Source organism: Bos javanicus, chromosome 3 (assembly GCF_032452875.1).
Source record: "Bos javanicus breed banteng chromosome 3, ARS-OSU_banteng_1.0, whole genome shotgun sequence".
Classification (NCBI taxonomy): Eukaryota; Metazoa; Chordata; class Mammalia; order Artiodactyla; family Bovidae; genus Bos; species Bos javanicus.
The window spans coordinates 102,163,323-102,184,719 of NC_083870.1; the positions used below are offsets into that span (position 1 = coordinate 102,163,323).

The 21,397-nt window shown below is 42.6% G+C and overlaps 1 protein-coding gene across 8 annotated transcripts in view; it reads right to left on the minus strand.

Moving 5' to 3' along the window:
* Window positions 1-2,215: 2,215 nt before the first annotated feature.
* The window catches only part of LOC133244688 (Krueppel-like factor 17), a 103,252-nt gene continuing 84,070 nt past the window's right edge, over window positions 2,216-21,397 (minus strand). For 5 of the 8 annotated variants that reach the window (XM_061412206.1, XM_061412203.1, XM_061412205.1 and 2 more), the window contains 2 exons: window positions 3,718-4,582; window positions 2,216-3,397 (listed from right to left, as the gene is read on the minus strand). In XM_061412206.1, the coding sequence (XP_061268190.1) occupies window positions 3,150-3,397; window positions 3,718-4,582 (1,113 nt within the window). In that variant the 3' untranslated portion in view covers window positions 2,216-3,149. Of the gene's footprint in view, window positions 3,398-3,717; window positions 4,583-5,173; window positions 10,604-17,669; window positions 17,876-21,397 lie in introns of those variants that run through there. The other 3 variants (XM_061412208.1, XM_061412202.1, XM_061412209.1) reach the window with 3 other exon arrangements.

Consider the following 21,397-nt stretch of genomic DNA (forward strand, 5'->3'; position numbering starts at 1 on the left):
TTTTTGGGTGTTAGTTCTAAAAGGTCTTGTAGGTCTTCATAGAACCATTCTACTTCAGCTTCTTCAGCATTACTAGTTGGGGCATAGGCTTGGATTAGTGTGATGTTGAATGGTTTGCCTGGAAACGAACAGAGATCATTCTGTCATTTTTGAGATTGCATCCAAGTATTGCATTTCGGACTCTTTTGTTGACCATGATGGCTACTCCATTTCTTCTGAGGGATTCCTGCCCACGGTAGTAGATACAATGGTCATCTGAGTTAAATTCACCCATTCCAGTCCATTTTAGTTCGCTGATTCCTAGCAAACTAAATCACTCTTGCCATCTCCTGTTCAACCACTTCCAATTTGCCTTGATTCATGGACCTAACATTCCAGGTTCCTATGCAATATTGCTCTTTACAGCATTGGACCTTGCTTCTGTCACCAGTCACATCCACACCTGGGTATTGTTTTTGCTTTGGCTCCATCCCTTCATTCTTTCTGGAGTTATTTCTCCATTGGTCTCCAATAGCATATTGGGCACCTACCGACCGGGGGAGTTCCTCTTTCAGTGTCCTATCATTTTGCCTTTTCATACTGTTCATGGGGTTCTCAAGGGAAGAATACTTTGGCCTAGTATAGTCATCTTCAGATACTTGTCCTCACAGCATGCTGTACATTTCCCACCTCCCTCCTCTACGAGGCTGTGACCTCCAAGGGTGGAGGCCTGTTTTTCCCACCGTTGCAGCATACGTGGCACACTCTTGCCCACTCTGGTTCCTACCTGCTCCCATTCCTCAGTGAAAGTGATGGGTCACCAACAGATCTCTCTTGCACCTCAACAAGCAACCTGTCCTGCTGACCCTACCAGCAGGGATACCAAGAGACCAGCCCTGGCCCACTGAGTCTGGGATGCTCCACTCCATGGAAGGGACCCAGTGCTCAGGTGGAAACCAAAGGGACTTCGGATACCTAAGACTCCTGTCCTTGGGGCCAGAAATTGGTCACAAAAGATTGCCCTCTGCCCCAATTTTTAAAAATCAGATCCATTACCATGGCTCACAATTGGGGTGGAAGCCACCAGGATGCCAGGCCCAAGTATGAGGGAGTCACTTAGGAAACAGACCAAGGTGTCCTGCAGGACAGGGTCAGGGTGGAAGGGAGAGAGGCAGGCACAACCAAGGCCATGAGAATGCCCCCAGATGCCCAGAAGAAATCTGAGTCCACAGAGGTTTGACTCTTCTCCTTGGCAGCATGGAGCACTTTCAGAACTTTCGTCCATGATCTTTCCGCCCTCCAGCAAGGCACTGTCATTCTCTGAGTCCTTACTGTCCAGCACAGAGCATAATCAAAGGCAGACATCCAGGAAATGGGAGACCCAACTAGCCCCCATAAACCCTTTAGGTCTGATTCAGGCACCTCTTTTGAGAAGTCTTTCTTCCTTGACTCATCCTTTCATTTTCTCTGTGCCCCTCACTATGAGTTGTTCCTCACAGCCGTGGTGCTGTCTGTATTGTGGGTTCTTTCATGAACATGTGTTGAATGAAAGGAAGCTTGCAGGTTGACTGTCCTCAGCAGATTACCAGATCCAGCTTCCCTCTGCTTGGAATTCTCTTCTTTCATCTGATGGGTTTATTTCAACACTAGGGGGTTACTAGATGTTACGTACCCTTGCTTACTGAGCTCATGGGTCACCTCCTCCAGAAAGTCTTTGACCTTCCCCCTTCAGGTATTCCACCTCTCCATGGCCACTGCACCAAGATGGACCTCTCAGCTTCTAGATCAAGATGGTCCCTGGGCCACAAGAACCAGACCTGACTCATTTCACTGTGGCCATCTCCTGGAAGTGCTGGGCCTAGGAGATACCTGTAGAATATATCACCTCTAAGGTAAGAGATCCACCTCTGAAGTGGACAGCTCCTGATTGGGATCCCAGCTCTGCTACTTGAGGACTTAGGCCAGTTCCTATTAGTTTGCTGGTCAGTAAAACAGCCAGCTGAGGTACAGAAATGAGGTTCTGAACTAACTGTGGTTGAGTTGCCAGGGGAGTCATTATGCCCTTAACGCCACCGGAGGGCCAGGGCAGAACAGGCCCTGTGATAGCTGATATTTAGGAGTCCAAGTACCTGGGCTTGGTAGGGGGCAGAGGGGAAATTACAGTGGGGTCCATCCTTCTCTGTCCCAGTCTAATGTCCTCCACCCACGAGTCACCTAGAAAACAGAGCCTGGAACATGAACTAAGTATCAATGTTTTATTTGGGTGACAAAAACCCAGGGCATTGAGGATGAGAAAAGGGACAGAAGGTAAGGAAGAATGGGAGGTAATGCAAGGTGATAGCACACAGTCTGCTTCATGACAAGCCTGGAAGAGCCACAGAAGCTGTGTGCACTGGCTTCCAGGGAGGTCTCCCCACTGGGAGAAATCCTGCACCAGTTCAGGGAAGGGAGGGAAGAAGAGGGAATTTATCCGCCTGGATTTCTCCCAACTCCCAATAGTCAAACACTACGCCTGGAGCATTAACTCTTCCACACTCCTGGGTTGCTAGTGGGCTACTTGAGATGTCAGATCCCATGTCCTGTGGGGAGCATTTCATCCAGGTCTGGAAATGATCAGAGGAGACAAATTGGATATGTGGCTAACGAGTGCCAGAGAGCATTTGATATTGTACATAAGACGTGTTCACAACAGTCCAATACTGTTTTTCTCATTTATCAGAAGAGGAAACCTGGCACAATGGTCAAAAACCTTTCCCAAGGTCACATGGCTAGTAAGTGATAATTCAGGATTTGAACATAGTCTGGCTCTGGAAACTGTCAAAGACCAAGATAAGGAACTTGGATTTTATGTAGCAGGCAAAGAAGAGTCGCTAAAGGGTTTCAAGCTGGGAGTGACATAAGATAAAGAGCTTTTGACTAAAGCTCCCATTCTTTACTTTGCTCCATCTCCCCATGTGGCTGAACTTGGCACAAGGAGGTGGCCCCAGAGATGAGAGGACATCCAACAGTTTCTGAGGAGCGCTGACTGGGTCCAAAGCTCATACGGGCTTCACCATTGCCTCACAATCTTAGTGTCTTCATCAGAGCCTACACCCACCAAAGAGACTAGCTGGTCAGAGGCACGCAGGATCTGGGTGGAGAAGCCAAAATGAGAGGATGAGCAGATTGACCTAAAGACCAGGAGTAGGAGGAGGACCAGCCATACATCCATTGTCAGCAGGTGGGTCTGGAGATCTTGGCGTCCGCATATGAGTCCTTTGGTGTTGCCTGAGATGGTCAGATCTCATGAACTGTCGGCCGCACTGGTCACATTTATGTGGTCGATGTTTGGTGTGTATCCGAGTATGCCTTCCAAGTTCATCAGAACGGAAGAAGGACCAAGTACAGGCTGCCCACGTGCATTTATAGGGCCGTTCACCTGGGGAATGACAAGGGGGAGAAGGAATTTAGAGGAACAGGCTAGCAGGTAGGAAGAAAGGGGTCTGACTTGATGAAGCAGAGCTGTCAATGTTGAGGAATCAGAAGGAAAAATGTAGGAAAGCAGTGAGGTGATGGCATAACTAGCATCTCCATCATCTCAGCACAGGCATACCAGACTGTGGGAAAGCAGGTCAGTGGGGCCACCAGAGCTTGATCCCAAGCTTTAAGGATGATGGGCTAATTCCAAACCATTACAAACCACAAATCTAAAACCAGAGATTTCTCGACCCCCCCCTACATGTCTGATATTTCATTTACCTGTGTGTTTGCGTTGGTGACTCACGAGGTGGGAGCGCTTAGTGTAAGCTTTTTCACAGTTCTCATAGTTGCAGCGGTAAGGCCTTAAAACTGGGGATCTCCGCTTGGGAGCCTTTTCCTGGGTCCTGGAGTACTGCTGCTCTGCTCTTTGTGGAGCAGGTATGGGCTGCTTAGGTAGGAAGGGGTCTTCTTGGGAGACTGGCTGGTTCACAAAAGAGCCCTGGGATTCCAAGGCCAGCAATAATGGAGGTCCACCTGGGGGCATCCCAAAGTTGTGGGGCTGTCTAGGAGGCAACATCTGAGCCACAGAAGGGAGCATTGCTTGGGCCTCAGTGGAAGGCACGGTTGGATTTAATAATGTTTTAGGTGGTAAAGGGTCTCTGTTAGAAGCTACTGTTGGGAGGCCAGGATAAGACATTGTTCGCATTCTGATGTGGGACATCATTGGGATTCCACTGGGAGGTGAGGCTGGTGGCCCATTAAGGGGCATCCTTAGATTCCCACCAAAGGTCATGGCCATCCCTGGAATATTGGGCTCTCCTAAGGGCATCATCTGGGGTTCCTTGAAAATCATCATTCCTGGCTGTGAAGGAGACATTCCTTGAGTGAAAGCCATCTGGGAAGGGGTGAAAGTCAGTTGGGGGCAGTAGCTCACACGGTGGTCAGGCAGTGCCATACTGAACTGTGGCCCCATTTCATTGGCATTCTGCCTGGGTACCTCAGCAGAAGCCAAGGGGATCCTCTGCAGCTCTGTGCACTGAGGGATGTGTTGAATGTCTAATGGACTATGGTTCCAAGAGGTATGCATTCCACTGCTTCCGGGAGATGAAGACATGTTCAAGATGGACATTGACTTCTCAGCATCCTTGGAGAAAGAAAGTCAGGGGAGATTCACCATAGCTTAAACCACACTTCCACATGTCCCCATTTCCAGACCCCCCCTTAATCCAAGCCTTCATCATCTCTTGTCTGAATTATCACACCTTCAGGCCATTCTCCAGTTTGGGTTTTCTAAAATGCACATCTGGGGGACTTACCCGGTAGTCCAGTAGTTAAGACTCCTTGCTTCCACTGCACGGAGCTTGGGTTCGATCCCTGTTCAGGAAACTAAGATCCCATATGCCACACAGTGTGGCAAATAAATAAATAAAATGCCAGTCTGGCTGACAGAAGCATGGTGGAAGCCCAGAAGTGACTCATGCCACTCTACCTGCTTGTCATGCTTTTAGTTTTATTTCATAAAAAGTATAAAGAGCAAATAAAATATTCCACAATCTGTACTTTCAGCTGAGACTCTTGAGAAAACTCTCAAATTCCAGATTATGTTTAAGTGTGAGGGTTAAAGATCATCCCAAACTATCAGAACAGGTTCAGAAAACCATAAAGGTAAGAAGAATGGAGGGTTCAGATAGGTCTCAGCTTTGGCAAAACTTAGAAACCATTCACAAATATTTACCTACAGAAGAGGCTCTCAGGAATTCCCTGATGGTCCAGTGGTTATGAATCCACCTGCCAATGCAGGGGACACAGGTTGGATCTCTGGTCCAGGAAGATCCCATATGCTGCAGAGCAAGTAAGCCTGTGTGCCACAGCTACTGAGCCCACTCTCCTAAAGCCTGTGCTCCAGCAGGGGAAGTCATTGCAATGAGGAGCCCACTCACCACAACTAGAGAAAGGCTGTGGGCTGCAACCAAGACTCACCACAACCAAAAATAAATTTAAAAACTTTAGAAGTACTAATTTAGGGGGAAAAAAAGAGGCTCTCATCTGAGTAGGAATGCAGTGGTTAAGTCTGAGATCAAGCATTGGAGGAAGTAAAGAAAAGGGGAAGACTTTTAAGAGCCCTTTTTAAAAGGGTGGGGGATTGTCTTGGAAGGCAAGGGCACTATTCCTTGACTGACTGATATTAAGGGAAAAGAGAAGAGATTGGTGGTAGAATTTCTTGAAACAGGACACAATCCAAGAATCATATTTTTTAAAGTTGTCAACTACTGTTGCAATAGAGAGAGCTCTTGATCTGAGAAACTGGGAACACAACCCCAGTATCTCTCCAGAAAAGACCAATCCATTCAAACATGAAAACCAAAACATGAGTAAAATACAGTATCCACAGAAGATGCTAAAACACCAAAACAGAAATTGAAGATTGTAATTTCTCAAAAGAGAAAGAAAATTCACCAGAAAAGTGTTGTTGAAGATCAAGGGAAAATTAACAACATTCAAACATAAGTTAAAAAAAAAAAAGAAAAGGAAAACAAAACTTAAGAAAGCAATTGCAGCTTTTACCAATTACAGGAACACCACAGGGTAGACAGAGGAATTCAAAGAAATTATGTCCAGACAATAGGCTATGAGTAATAATAGAGCGGAAGGAGACAAGGAGACAATGATAAGGGAAACCATAGGGGCTTCCGTGGTGCTAACAGTGTTTCAAAGGTCCTTATTCTGTAATAATCTGTTAAACTGTGCACTTACATTCATACTTTTGTTTGAATGCCTTTTATCACAATAAAAAGGTTTTAACATAATACTGTGAGAAATCTGGATTTTCAGCATAAGTGAAACTATAAAAATCAGACACAAAAATAATGCTTATTGAAATAGGAAATATTTTATACAAGCACAAATCCCTCATGCTCAGATTTTTGCCTTCAATTCCATTCCTTACTAAAAGGAAGAGTCGGGAGAATTTCCTGACTCCAAGTCTGGAGCAAGGAATGAATAAATGAACCTGGGGCTTCTTATTGTGCCAGAAAATAAGGGAACTTGCCAAGATAATTAGGACTGTGTCAAACGGACACAGCTGAAGTGACACCAGGGAAGACAGTAGAGTAGGAAGCACTAGGAATTCACGTCTCTGACTGCAGAATTTGCCTGATATGATTACTTTGGAACAATGGAGTCTATTAAATGCTTGTGACTTCAAGGGAAGGTGTGAAAGGTAGGCTGCAGTTAATTTCAGTCAGTTTCAGCTCTTTAGGTAGTTAGTGGCTATCCCCAAACATCCTGGGTCCCATACAAGGAAGCTGTGCACACATTTCTGGAGCAGCCTGCCTCAACTTGTGGGAACCAGAGTGGGCAATGAAAACTTTGTGCTCCAAATAATGGGTATTCTGTGTTCTAATCACCAACTGCTGCTTCTGATCATGAGGTGCAGAAAGAGGTGGGAAGCCACTGTTCCAACTCCCACTGCAATCGTCACAAACCTCCTCCTCCAAATGACAGAACCTACAGGGTATTTCAAAGGACTGGCACCTATTTCTCTCTCTCTCTCTCTCTCTCTCTGGCCATGTTGCATGTCTTGCGGGATCTTAGTTCCCAGACCAGATATGGAAACTGTGCCCCCTGCAGTGGAAGCACAGAGTCTTAACCAGTGGACTGCCAGGGAAGTCCCTGGCATCTGTTTTTTTCTCCCTTCATTCTTCCCTTTTTCACATTTTGGGAACCATATATTTAAGAACTAGTATAGTTAAAAGTTTCCTGGGTGGTTCAGTGGGTAAAGAATCTGCCTGCAATGCAGGAGACACAGGAAAAGAGGGTTCAGTCCCTGGATCAGGAAGATACCCTAGAGGAGGAAATGGCAACTGCTCCAATACTCTTGCCTGGAGAATCCCATGGACAGAGGAGCCTGGTCTGCTACAGTCCTTGGGGTCGAAAAAAGTCAGACACAACTGAAGCGACTGAGCACACGTGCACACACACACACACATACTCAAAAGTAACCACATATATGGAAAATTTAGAAAGTCACCACACATACCTAAGAAAAGATCCAGACTCATCAAATATCTGGGAAACCTTAAGCTTACCTCTCAGGCTGACGCTGTCACAGAGACAACAGACCCCAATTTAAATAAGCTATAAACAAAATCAGTAAACCCCGAGGAAGAGGAAGAATTTTATTTCCAGAGTTCCTACATCATAAAATTCAAATGTCCTGTTTTCAACAACAAAAAAATCATGAGTCATAAAAGGACAGCAATGTTATGACCCATTCAAAGGGGGAAAAAATAAACAGAAATGTCTAAGAAGACCAGATGGTGAACTTCCTACACAAAGAATTTAAAACAACTGTCTTAACGATGCTCAAAGAGCTAAAAGAAGATGTGGACAAAGTCACAAAACTGATGTATGAACAAAATGGTAATTTTGATAAAGAAGAAAACCTAAAAATAAACTAAAAAGAAATTCTGGAGCTTAAAAATATAATAACTAAAATAAAACTGACTAGAGGGATTCAAAAGCAGATTTGAGTAGGCAGAAGAATCAGCTAATTTGAAGATAGGACAATTGAAATTGTCAAGTTGAGGAACAAAAAGAAAAAAAGATTGAAGAAAACTGAAATGAGCACTGAAAGGACCTGTGGGACAACATCAAGCAGATCAACATATGCATTGTGGGAATCCAATGAGAGAGAGAAAGGAGCAGAGAGACTGCCTGAAAAAATAATGGGTGAAAACATCTCAAATGTGATGAAAGGCATGCATATAGCCCTCCAAAGAGCTCAGTGAACTTCAAATAGGATAAAATCAATCAAGGAAATCCTCGCTGAGACACATTATAATCAAACTGTCTAAAGACAAAGAGAATCTTGAGAGCAGTAAGAAAGTAACTCATCACATATAAGGGATCTCAGATGAGATTATTAACAGATTTCTCATTAGAAACCTTGGATGCCAAAAGGCAGTGGGTTGATATATTCAAAATGCTGAAAAAAACTGTCTAACCAAAAATCTTATAACTGGCAAAACTGTCCTTCAAATATGAAGGAGATATTAAGTTATTCCCAGATAAATGCTGGAAGAGTTTATTACCATTAGAGCATCTTTTGTTCTAATGAGGTGACTCCTGGTGACCTTCTGGATAGGGGCTGGTCACCAAGAAAGACCAAGCCATCATTAGAAGCTTGGAATTTGGGCCGTATCCCTCATTCTCCAGAGACAAGAGAGGGCCTATAAAATGAATTAGTAATTGATGATGTCTACATGATCAAGTCTCCATAAAAATCCCCAAAGTACAGAGCTCAGAGAGCTTCTGGGTTGTTGAACATCTGGAGGTGCTAGGAGGGTGGTGTACCTAAGAGAGGGAATGGAAGCTCTGTGCCCCTTTCCCATACCTCACCCTCTATGTAGCTCTTTATCTGGCTGTTCAATTGTATTCTTTAAGATATCATTTTGTAATAAATCAGCAATAGTAAATAAACTTTTCCTGGGTTCTGTGAGCGGCTCTAGAAAATTATCAGATCTCAGGAGGAGGTCATAGAAACTGGTCCCAATTCACAGACAGTTGGTCAGAAGCCAAGGTGACAACCTGGACTTGTGACTGGTGTCTGAATCAGGGGGTAAGGACTTCCCTGGCTGTCCCTTGGCTAAGATTCAATGCTCCCATGCAGAGGGCCTGGGCTCCATCCCCAGTGAGGAAACCAGATGCCACATGCCACATGCCACTAGAGTTCCCATGCCACAACTCAAGGTCCCATATGCTGCAACTAGAGAGCTTGTATGCCTCAACTAAAAATCCTGCATGCCACAACTAAGACCCAGCACAGCCAAATAAATAAAAATAACGGGGTTTCCCTGGTGGCTCAGTGGTAAAAAAAATCCGCCTGCTAATGCAGGAGACATGGGATCTGTCTGTGGCTGAGAAGATCCCACATGCCATGGAGTAACTAAGCCTGTACACCACAACTACTGAGCCTGTGTTCTAGAGTCCAGGAGCTGCAACTGCTGAGCCCACGTGTCACAACTACTGAAGCCTGAGTGCCATAGAGCCTGTGCTCCACAGAGTCCACTGCAATGAGAAGCCTTCAAACTGCAACTAGAGAAAAACCCACACAGCAACAAAGACCCAGCACAGCCAAAAATAAATAACATAAGTAAATAAAATTATTTTTAAATTTAAAAATAAATATTAACGAAAAGAGGAAATAAGGGTAGGGGGCCGTCTGTGGGATTAAGCCCTTAACCTGTAGGACTGGGCACTAATTCCAGGCAGTTAGTTTTTTATTGCAGAAAACCCACATAGCTGATGTCATAAGTGTTGAGAATGAGAATGAAGGAAAACAGTTTTCTTAGGTACCAATGCATAAAAAATGTACTAGTTTGTATTTTTGTACTCGTAATACATAAAGATGTAACTTTGTGACATTAATAACTGAACTGAAATGGGGACAGGACAGGATGGAGCTTTTATTTTAATCACATTAAGTGGTATAAATTCAAATTAGTATGTTATAATTATGGGATGTCAAATTTAATCCATATAGTGAACACAAAGAAAATAGTTGTATGATACATACAAAAGGAAATGAGAAGGGAATTAAAGTTTCACTACAAACAAAAATCAACTAAACACAAAAGATAATAAAGGAAACAAGGGGCAAGAAAGCTAAATGCATACTGAAAACAAAGAGTGAAATGACAGAAGTCCCTCCCTATCATTAATTACTTTAAATATAAACAGTTTAAACTCTCCAATCAAGACAGAGGTTGGAAGAATGGATTCAAATAAACATGGTCTAATTATATGTTGTTTACAAAAGACTACTTTAGATCCAGAGACAAAAATAGGCTGAAAGTGAAAATATGGGAAAAGATATTCCATGGAAATAGTAAACAAAAGAGTTGGCATGGCTATACTAGTGGCTATCAAACATAATAGACTTTAAATTAAAAAAAGTGTCAAGAGACAAAGGATATTATATATCAGTATATTAATAAAGGTTCAACATAGCAAAAAGATGCATAATTATAAAGATTTACACCTATTAATAGGTCAAAGTATCTGAAACCAAAACTGACAGAGTTGAAAGGACAAATAAACAGTTCTAAGTAACAGCTGGAGATGCCAATATCTCACTCTAGATAATAAATAGAACAAGCAAAAAAAAAATAATAAATAAATAAATAGAACAAGCAGACAGAAGATGAATAGGGAAACAGAAGTTGAACAAAACATAAACCAATTAGATACAACAAACATATACAGAACACTCTACTCAACAAGATACATGTTCTTCTCAAATGCACAAGGTACATTCTCAGAATAGATCATATGTCAGGTCACAAATTAAGGCTCAAGAGATTTTAAAAGACAGAAATCACTAATAACAACAATGCTGGAAAATATCCAAATTTATGGAATTAAACAACATACTCTTAAAAAACCAACAGGTCAAAAAAGAAATCACAAGGGAAATTAGAAAATACTTAGACAAACAAAAATGAAAACAACACTAAAAAACTTTCAAGGTACAGCAAAAGCAATGGTAAGAGGGAATTTATAACCATAAATGCTTATAATTTAAAAAGATCTCAAACCTAGCTTCAGGCCTTAAGGAACTAGAAAGAGAACAAATTAACCCAAAGTTAGCAGGAAAGAAATATTAGAGAAATATTACTGAAACCAAAAGTTGGCTTTTGGGAAAGATTAACAAAATTCCAAACCTTTAGCTAGACTGATCAAGAAAAAGGGAAGACTCAAATTACTGATGGCAGAAATGAAAGTGAAGACATTACTACGAATTGTATAGAAATGAAAGTTTTAAGAATAGAGTACTATGAACAGCTGAATGCCAACAAATTGGATAATCTAAATGAAATGGATAAAATCATAGAAAAACAATACATACCAACACCAAATTATGAAAAAATAGAAAATTTGAATACACCCACACCTAGTAAATCAGTAGCCAAAAGCTTCCAGGACAAAGAAAGATCCTGAACCTGACGGCTTCATGCCTACACTAAACATTTAAAGAAAAATGTCAGTGCTTCTCAAATTCTAACAAAAAATCGCAAAGGGGACTTCCCTGGTGGTCCAGTGGCTAAGAATCCACCATACAATGCTGGGGATCCGGGTTCAGTCCCTGGTTGGGGAATTAAGATTCTATACTCTGCAGGGCAACTAAGCCTCCGTGCTGCATCTCCTGAGCCCACGCTCCACAACCAGAGATCCTGCATGATGCAAGGAAGATCCCAAGACCCAATGCAGCTAAATACTTTTTTTTTTTTTAAACTGGAAAAAAGGAGACTACTTCTTAATCCAATCTATGAGCTAAGCATTGCCCTGATACCAAAGCTAGAGAAAGATATTACAAGTAAAAAAAAAAAACTATAAACCAACATTTTTATGAATATAGGTACAAAAATCCAAAAAACAACAACAAAAAAAGCAAAACCTATTTTTGGCATTAAGAACAGACCAACAGAAAGGAAGAAAGCCAAGAAATAAATCCTTACATATGTGGTCAAATGATTGTCAAAAGATGACAAGACCATTCAACAGGGGAAAGGACAGTCTTTTCAATAAATGGTGCTGGTATAGTTGGTTATCCACATGCAAAGAAATGAAGTTGGACCCTTACCTAACACCATATACCCGGATTTCCCTGGTGGTGAATGCAGTGGATAAGAATCTACCTGCCAAGGCAGGGGACTCGGTTTTGATCCCTGGTCTGGGAGGAGTCCACATGCCTCAGAACAACTAAGCCCATGCACCACAACTGCTGAAGCCCCAGTCTGGAGCCCATAAGCCACAACTACTAAAGCTTGTACGCTCCAGGGTCCACAAGCCACAACTAATGAGCCCCTGGGCTCCAACTATGGAAGTCAGAAGGCCTAGAGCCTGTGCTCCACTGCCACAGAAGAGATCACAGCCAGAGAGTAGCCCCTGCTCTCTGCAACTAGAGAAAGCCTACATGCGGCAATGAAGACCCCACACAGCCCAAAATAAATAAATAATATATATAAATTAATAAATACAGCAGTGTGTACATGTTGATCTCAGGCAAGGGTTTAAAAAAAAAAACATACAAAATTAACTCAAAATGGATAAAAAATCTAAATGTAAGAGCCAAACTATAAAACTCTTGCGGAAAAATCAGAAAAGTTTCATGATATTGGATTGGCAATAATTTCTAAGAGATGATACTGTAAGCACTGGTAACAGAAAATATGGACAAAATTGACTTCATCAAAGTTTAAAACTTTTGTGCATCATAAGACACTATCAAAAGAGTCTAAAGGCAACCCATTTGAAAGCAAGGACTGGAATAGATATGTTATACACATATTCAGAGCCACATTATTCACAATAGCCAAAATGTGGAAGCAAGCCAAGTGTCCATCAACAGATAAACAAAATATATATGCTGCTGCTGCTGCTAAGTTGCTTCAGTCGTGTCCGACTCTGTGCGACCCCATAGACGGCAGCCCACCAGGCTCCCCCGTCCCCGGGATTCTCCAGGCAAGAACACTGGAGTGGGTTGCCATTTCCTTCTCCAATGCAGGAAAGTGGAAAGTGAAAAGTGAAGTCGCTCAGTCGTGTCCGACTCTTAGCGACCTCATGGACTGCAGCCCACCAGGCTCCTCGGTCCATGGGATTTTCCAGGCAAGAGTACTGGAGTGCCATTGCCCTCTCCGAGATAGATAGATAGATAGATACAGTAGAATATCATTCAGTCTTAAAATGGAAGGAAATTCTGACACAGGCTTCAACATTAAGACATTAAGCCAAGTGAAGTAAGCCAGTCAAAAAAACAATGTATGATTCCATTCATGAGATACTTTAGGAAGAAGTCAAATTCAAGGAGACAGAAAGTAGTAATGAAAATGTGTTTAATCCCACTGAACTATATAAACATAACTACATATAATGATATTTTTATGTTATACAGATTTTACCATAATTTTTTAAATGCTTAAGAAGGGGCACAGAAGGGGTTCCCACTGGCCACATTTGTAACAATTTGAGAATCAAAAAGAACAATTGTTGATTTTAATAGATTAAATCTATGAAAATTCATGAATCAAAAGTGACAAGGAGTCAGCTATTATCCCAGCTCTGAACATTGTGAACTGAAGTGAAAAATTAAGCATTTATTCTGTTTGATAGGAAACTATTACTTCAAATTCACCTAATGATTCCAGTTGTTTAAGAAAAATCCTCCTTTACAGAAGAGTACAAACTAATACAGAAGGAATGGTGGAACTGGAAAATCAATTTATATCCTCTAAGGGGACTTTTAGGTCTTCCTTGTAGCTCAAAGGGTTAGAGTTCTCCTGCAAGGCAGGAGACCAAGGTTTGATTCCTGGGTCAGGAAGATCCTCTGGAGAAGGGATTGGCAATCCACTCCAGTATTCTTGCCTGGAAAATCCCATGGACAGAGGAGACTGGTGGGCTACAGTCCGTGGGGTTGCACAGAGTCGGACAAGACTGAGCAACTAACACTAAGGGAACTTTTGGTTAAGGAAAAATTAGTATTTGTTTAAATGAAAGTGAATGATAAGTGGGGAGGGGGACATTGGATGGATCCAAGGTAAAATTACAAATTACTTTATGACAATAAAGCTGAAATATAAATTCAAATAGATCAATGAGGCTTTTCTCTCCCCGAATTCAAGGGCCACAGCTAATGTCACCAAAGGTGGGAGCCAGATGTATCTCTGGATAGTACCTTTGAGACATCCTTACCCCAAATCAGGAATCCAATTAGTTTTAACATCTTTAGAGGGAATATAGTATATAATAATTTAGATCAAGATAAATCATAATGATGAAAGTGGAAGAGGAGCATGAAAAAGCTAGCTTAAAGCTCAACATTCAGAAAACTAAAATCATGACATCTGGTTCCATCACTTCATGGCAAATAGATGGGAAAGCAGTGGAACAATGACAGACTTTATTTTGGGGGCTCCAAAATGACTGCAGATGATGATTGAAGCCATGAAATTAAAAGACGCTTACTCCTTGGAAGGAAAGTTATGACAAACCTAGACAGCATATTAAAAGCAGAGACATTACTTTGCCAACAAAGGTCCATCTAGTCAAGGCTATGGTTTTTCCAGTGGTCATGTATGGATGTGAGAGTTGGACTAGAAAGAAAGCTGAGTGCCAAAGAATTGATGCTTTTGAACTGTGGTGTTGGAGAAGACTCTTGAGAGTCCCTTGGACTGCAAGGAGATCCAACCAGTCCATCCTGAATATTCAGGACTAATATTGGAAGGACTGATGTCAAAGCTGAAACTCCAATACTTTGGCCACCTGATGTGAAGAACTGACTCATCTGAAAAGATCCTGATGCTGGGAAAGATTGAAGGTGGGAGGAGAAGGGAATGACAGAGGATGAGATGTTTGGATGGCATCACCGACTCAATGGACATGAGTTTGAATAAACTCCGGGAGTTGGTGATGGACAGGGAGGCCTGGTGTGCTGCAGTCCATGGGGTCGCAAAGAGTCGGACATGACTGAGTAACTGAACTGAACTGAAATCACATCACAAGAAAGCAATCTGATAAGTCCACAAGGAGGAATAGTCTACAAGGCAAAAGTTAATATGATGAAAAATGAAAGGTCAGTAAGGAAGAAAGAAAATTCTTCTAATTTCAAAGAGACTTAAAATAGATTTTGGTTTGGACACACTAACTGGAAAGGACATTTTAGGAGCAACTAGGGAATGTGAATAAGAATTACATCTAAACAAACGAGTTGCTACTATATAGCACAGCGAACTATATATAATATCCTTTAATAAACCGTAACAGAAAAGAATATGAAAAAGAATATGTAAGTGTGTATGATTGAATCACTTTGCTGTACAGCAGAAATTAACATGACATTGTAGATCAACTGTATTTCAAAACAATTTTTTAAAAATTTTTGAAAGAATTACATCTAAGATGATATTTAGAAATTATCGTTCATTAACTCTGAAGATGGGATAATGTGTTTTGACTATGGAAGAAAAGAAATTGCCATCCTATCCGTTTTATCAAAACTCCATCCATTTTATTCACCACTTACACTCAGTAACTAACATAAAGTAGGCACATAATAGGCGCCAGAGATCTATCTACTGGATGGGTATTTCTGGGGTACACAGCCACTTTTCCCTCCCTTTTCCTTTACTGATTCTTCTTAGGCAAACTTCTTTGGGGATGTCTACAACACTTTACCACTATCTCAATTTACTATTCCTCCAAGTTCGGTCTGGCTCCCATTTCTCCACAGAAACAGCGTTCATAAAGGTCACTGACGATCTCCATGTTATCAAGTCCAAACACGTGTCAGAGTCCTCCCCTGCTTGACCTTTCACGAGTTTCTGAGACTACTGGCCATTGATCTCTTTCTTTTTAAAAAAATTTATTGGAGTATAGTTGATTTACAATGTTGTGTTATTTTCTGCTGTATAGCAAAGTGAATCTGTTATGCCTGTATATATACATATACCTGGAGAAGGAAATGGCAACCCACTCCAGTATTCTTGCCTGGAGAATCCCAGGGACAGAGGAGCCTGGTGGGCTGCCATCTATGTGGTCGCACAGAGTTGGACATGACTGAAGCGACTTAGCATCAGCAGCAGCAGCAGCACACATATACCCACTTTTTTTTAGATTCCTTTTGCATAAAAAGAATAATGGCCATTGTTTCCTTAAATGGTTTCTTCCCCTTGGCCTCTGGAACACAGGGACACACTCGCCAGGTTTTTCTTCTTCCCTACATTCTGGCCTTCCTCCTCAGTCCCCTTTTGCATTAAGCTACTCTCTGGGCAACCTTTCTCATGTTAATACATCCACTTCTGTTTATAGTCAATTATTCTTAAATCAATAGCTCCAGGGCAGACCTGTTCAGAATCTTCCAGATGCTTAATGCTCAGTCTATTTGGATAGCCCAAAGGCATTTAGTTTTTGGACTAAGTCCAAAACCCAGGATCAGCTTTATCCACTCAACCACCCCCCAACCTACCCCCAGGAGAAAAAAACTATTATTCCTGTTCGGTCTCATCCTTTGCTCCCAGAAAATGTCGCCAATCCAAGTTAATTTCCAATTCTCGTGATGTCTACCTCCAAAACAACTCCAAGATCTATTCCATTTTCTCCACTCTCATCTTTCTAGTTCAGCCACCACTTTGATTGGATTATCATGATAGCTTTCTAATTATTGCCTTGAATTCTGCCCATACCTACCAGGACATAAATCACGTGTCATTTATTCAGTTAATAGTCTCAGCATTGGGTGCTGGAATTAAAGAGATTTCAGGTAACTTCTGATAGAGACTTTTGAGTATTCAGGGAAGAAGACAAAGTTGTAAAGTCAGCAGGAAGCAGATAGGGAGGAAAAAATGACTAATTGGCAGGCCTTTGACAGATACTGGAAGTACAATGGTAAGTTTACCAAGGTATATTTTACCATTTATTAATCAGTATTTTTTATTAAAAAAAAACAAATTTAATTGTGATTGATCATACTTAAACTCTTCAATGGCTTTCCCCTGCTTTTGGAACAACCAACTCAAGCCCAGCAGGACTTAGGTGGTTCCAGAGTCCCTGCCTCCCCTCCCCTTGACCACTCTCCCATCACTCTCTTGGCCTTGGTCTCTTCCTGCATCTTCACTGCCTCCAAAGTGGAGGCATTCTGTCTCTGGGCTCAGGACCTGCCAACCCTTCACCTAACCATTTCTCTGCGGTCCCAGAATGAATACTCAGCTGTCTTCTCCACATCCTAAATCAGATCAAACACCTCTACTCTACGTTACCGTGGCCCCTATATTTCTTCTTTACAGTTATTTCTACACTTCCAATCATCCAGCTATTTATTAATAAAACAATCGATGAAATATCTAATGGTAAACTCACTATCCTATTCCCAGGGTCTGTCAAAGGCCTGCCAATTAGTAATTTTTTCCTCTCTGCTTCCGCCAACTTTCTTTGTCTTCTTCCCAGAGTACTCAAAAAAGTCTCTATCAGAAGTTATCTGAAATCTTTACTTCCAGTATCCAACCCTAAGACTACTAACGGAACAAACGACACATGATTAATGTTCTCTTCCTCGCATCCCTTCCCTTCCCAACCTATTCCTCGGACCCCTAATCCTCCCGATTTCTGCTTCCCTCGACTACCCCAACCTCCATGCCCTCAGCCCCCACGCGGTGTCCTGGGAAGGCCTGACTCACCTCTGTGAACTGGTGCGAAGCCACATGCCACTGATTCAGGCCCTCGGCCCCCTGCTCCATTTGAACTTGGGATGGGTTGCACATTGATCCTGCGCTAGGGTCCTGACCCACACCCGAGCAGAGCTGAGACCCACGGCGCGTCGCAGGTCTGGTACTACCACGCCACAATCACCGCGCTCAGCTTCTACTTCTCACCGCGCGGGGGGGCGGAGCCAAGGGCCACACCCACCGACCCACCCAGCAGCCGCTGCCCCACCCTGCCGCGCTTCAGCCTGGCGCTGCCTGCCCTAAGGCAGCAGGGTCACTAACAGGGGACCTCAAGACTTTCATTACTTGTGTCTCACGTCTTCACCACCCTACCTACCCCACCCGCCTGTCTGAGCATTTGTATTTGGCCTAAGTGAGGGTGGGGACCCCGAGGTTTCAGACTTCGGTCAGGCCATGTGGACTTTATGGAGGCTGAAGAGAACAGCAGGTCAGGGTGTAGGGCGTCTGCAGACAGGAGAGCTTCCAGCACCACCCCACCAGCTCGGGGTTCTTGCCGTGGCCTCCGCTATAGGCCAGGTACCGATGTCCTTGAGTGTACCAGCTGAAGACTGGGAGCTCTGGGAAACAAAGCCTTTTTTTCTATGGTACTTCGGGACTACCCACTGTGTGTTGGGCGCTATCTTTTGGAACTAGGGATACAATGACAAACGAGACAGAACCAAGTCCTTGCGCTCAGGGAATTTTCATCCTAAATGGGCAGACAGGAAAAAAATATAATAAAATCAGTAGTCAACATAATTTTAGATGGGGGTGAGCACTGTGGAGAAAACAAAGCAGGACCAGTGAGCTTTTCTGTTTCAGGCACTTGGTTCTCAGGTGAGCTGAGAACCAAGTGCCTGAAAGGAACCAGACATAGGAAGATTGGAGGAAGATGGAAGAAGAAAGAGCTTGGGAGGCCAGTTGGGCAAGGGAGGCCCAGGTGACCTCAGTGATGTGAATAAAGGGGGAGGATGGAATGACATGAGAGCAGAGATGAGCAGGGTCTTGGAGACTGTGGAAAGTAGTTTGGATTTTATTCTAGGGGTGAAAAATCCACTGAAGGATTTTTAAGCAAGAAATTGGTATGATCTAAGTTTTTAAAATAATTATTTTAAAATAACAGACCTACTGTATAGCACAGGGAACTATATTCAGTATCTTGCAATAACCTATCATGGGAAAGAATCTGAGTCACTTTGCTGTACACTTGAAACTAACATTGTAAATTAATTATACCTTGATAAAAAGGAAATAATCCTTCCATTCCTTTGAGGCTTATGGACAAGAGAGAAGCAGGGACACCAATTAAAAAGCTAAAGGAGGTCTCCAAGAAAGAGAAGTCACTGTTCAGTGGTCAGCAGGGGTGGGGGGGGGGGGCTGATGATGGTCATTAAAGAATATTTTAGAATTTTAAAAGGTAGGACTTGGTAGTGGATTTGAATGGTAAAGGACTGGGAGGAAAAGAAGAATTAAAGGTGACCCTTAGATTACTGGGGAAGCGACCAAGTGCTGACTGCACCATTTGGTAACACTGAAAGAAATTTGGGAAGATATAGAGGCTGCTGAGACAAGAATTCCACTTTAGACATGTTGACTTCGAGATGACTTTCCTGGTGACTCAGAGGTAAACAACCCACCTGCCAATGCAGGAGACATGGGTTTGATCCCTGGGTCGAGAAGAGTCCCTGGAGAAGAATATGGCAACCCACTCCAGTATTCTTGCCTAGGAAATCCCATGGACTGAGGAGCCAGGTGGGGCTACAGCCCATGGGGCTGCAAAAGAGTCAGACATGACTTAGCAACTAAAACAAACAATAAACAAATATGTTCAGAGAGAGATCAGGGGTGTAAATGTAAATTTAGGTGTTGTCAGCATAGAAACGGTGGTTTTAAGGTCATAAGAATGGATGATATCAACTAGGAAGATAACAGGACAGAACCCAAATTCACCCTACATTTAAGATCAGGTATAACAGTGAGGTCATCCAAAGACATTGAGAAATAACCACCAGAGAGAAGAAAAGTCAGGAAATTATATTTCAAGCAGCCAAGAGAGGGAATTCCCTGGCAGTCCATTGGTTAGGACTCTGGGCTTCCATTGTAGGGGGTCCAGATTCCACAAGCCATGTGGTAGGAGAAAAAAAAAAAAATCCAGAGAAACATGTATGTAAAAGAGGAAATGTTAAACTACATCGAATATTGCTAAGAACCAGGTAAGAGCCTATGAGATTTGACAAGGTTGGAGATCCTTGGTGACTTTGACTATGACTTTGGCAGTTACAGAGGAGACGGTAGCCAGACTGGAGTGGGTAAGAAGGGAACAGGTGCTGATAAGGTAGACACACTGTCTGGTAAACAGCTTTTTCCAAGGAGTCTGAAACTGACATTTAAGCAGAGAGAGGGTTTAATTATAGGAATGACAATAATAAGCAGAATAGACAGGACCCAAGGTACAAATAGACAAGAGAGCTTTTGGTGAGAGCAGGGACTTCTGCTCTATTGTAACAGGTGAGATAATAAGTCTTAAGAATCAGTGTCTTCACTAAGAAGGGTGTGACTGAGAGCAGGGACTTCTGCTCTATTGTAACAGGTGAGATAAGTCTTAAGAATCAGTGTCCTTGGAGAAGGAAATGGCAACCCACTCCAGTATTCTTGCCTGGAAATCCCATGGACAGAGGAACCTGGTGGGCTACAGTCCATGGGGTCGCAGAGAGTCGGACACGACTGAGCGACTTCACTTTCACTTTCAAGAAATAAATAAATGTATTTATATTGCCCTAAAAAAAAAAAAAAAGAATCAGTGTCTTCACTAAGAAGGGTGTGACCTTGAGAAGTAGTGCTCCAATGCTTCCATAACTAACACCTGCTCAGGTATCAGCTCTGGTATCACCTCTTTATGGGCCTTCTCTGACTCCCATGTGAGGCCTCTTCCAGTTACCATACACCTAGTGTTTCTTCTAACATGGCACTTAGAAAATATTTGTGGAATGAAGCATATTTGACAAACAGAGTCGGTCATTTTTTAACACCTCATTCCTCTATAGGACAAAATTATTTTCATAAATCAAATGTATTAATTAATTTCATGTCAATTTCACATCACTCTGGCTTTGAGATTTGTGATCTCTGACTTAATCTTCCTGATTCTCACTATTAGCAACCAGTACTTGAGAGGATTAGCTCTGTGATTCATGAACAATCTATTCATGTCTTTATTTCAACAGCCCCTCCTCCCCCAGGGCAAGGCATAACAGGACAGAAACAACCCACCCTTCAGTCTTTTAATATAGAACATATTTTTGTTGTGGACATCTGGAACACCAGGGACTGGAGAAGAAGAGATTATTCTGGGGTCCTGCCTCCTGCCCCCACCTAAAACTACACTCATGGTCTGCTGACTATCCTAGAGTAGTATGCCTCAGGCCTGGGAATGACTCAGGGGCAGGCATGCCACCCTATTTCCCCTCAGCTTGGGTCATTCTGGACTCCGGTCTTGGGTCAGCGACCTGTCGCTTCACCCATTCTACCCCACATCCAAGGTAGCTCTGATTCGTGTTAAGTATTCCAAACACACAAAAAAGCATGGTACCAAGCACTGGGCACTGTTATATTGTTACATTTTCATCCTTATCTCTCTTAGGGCTTCTATGATGGCTTAGTCCACCTGCAATTCAGGAGATCCAGGTTCGATCCCTGGAGAA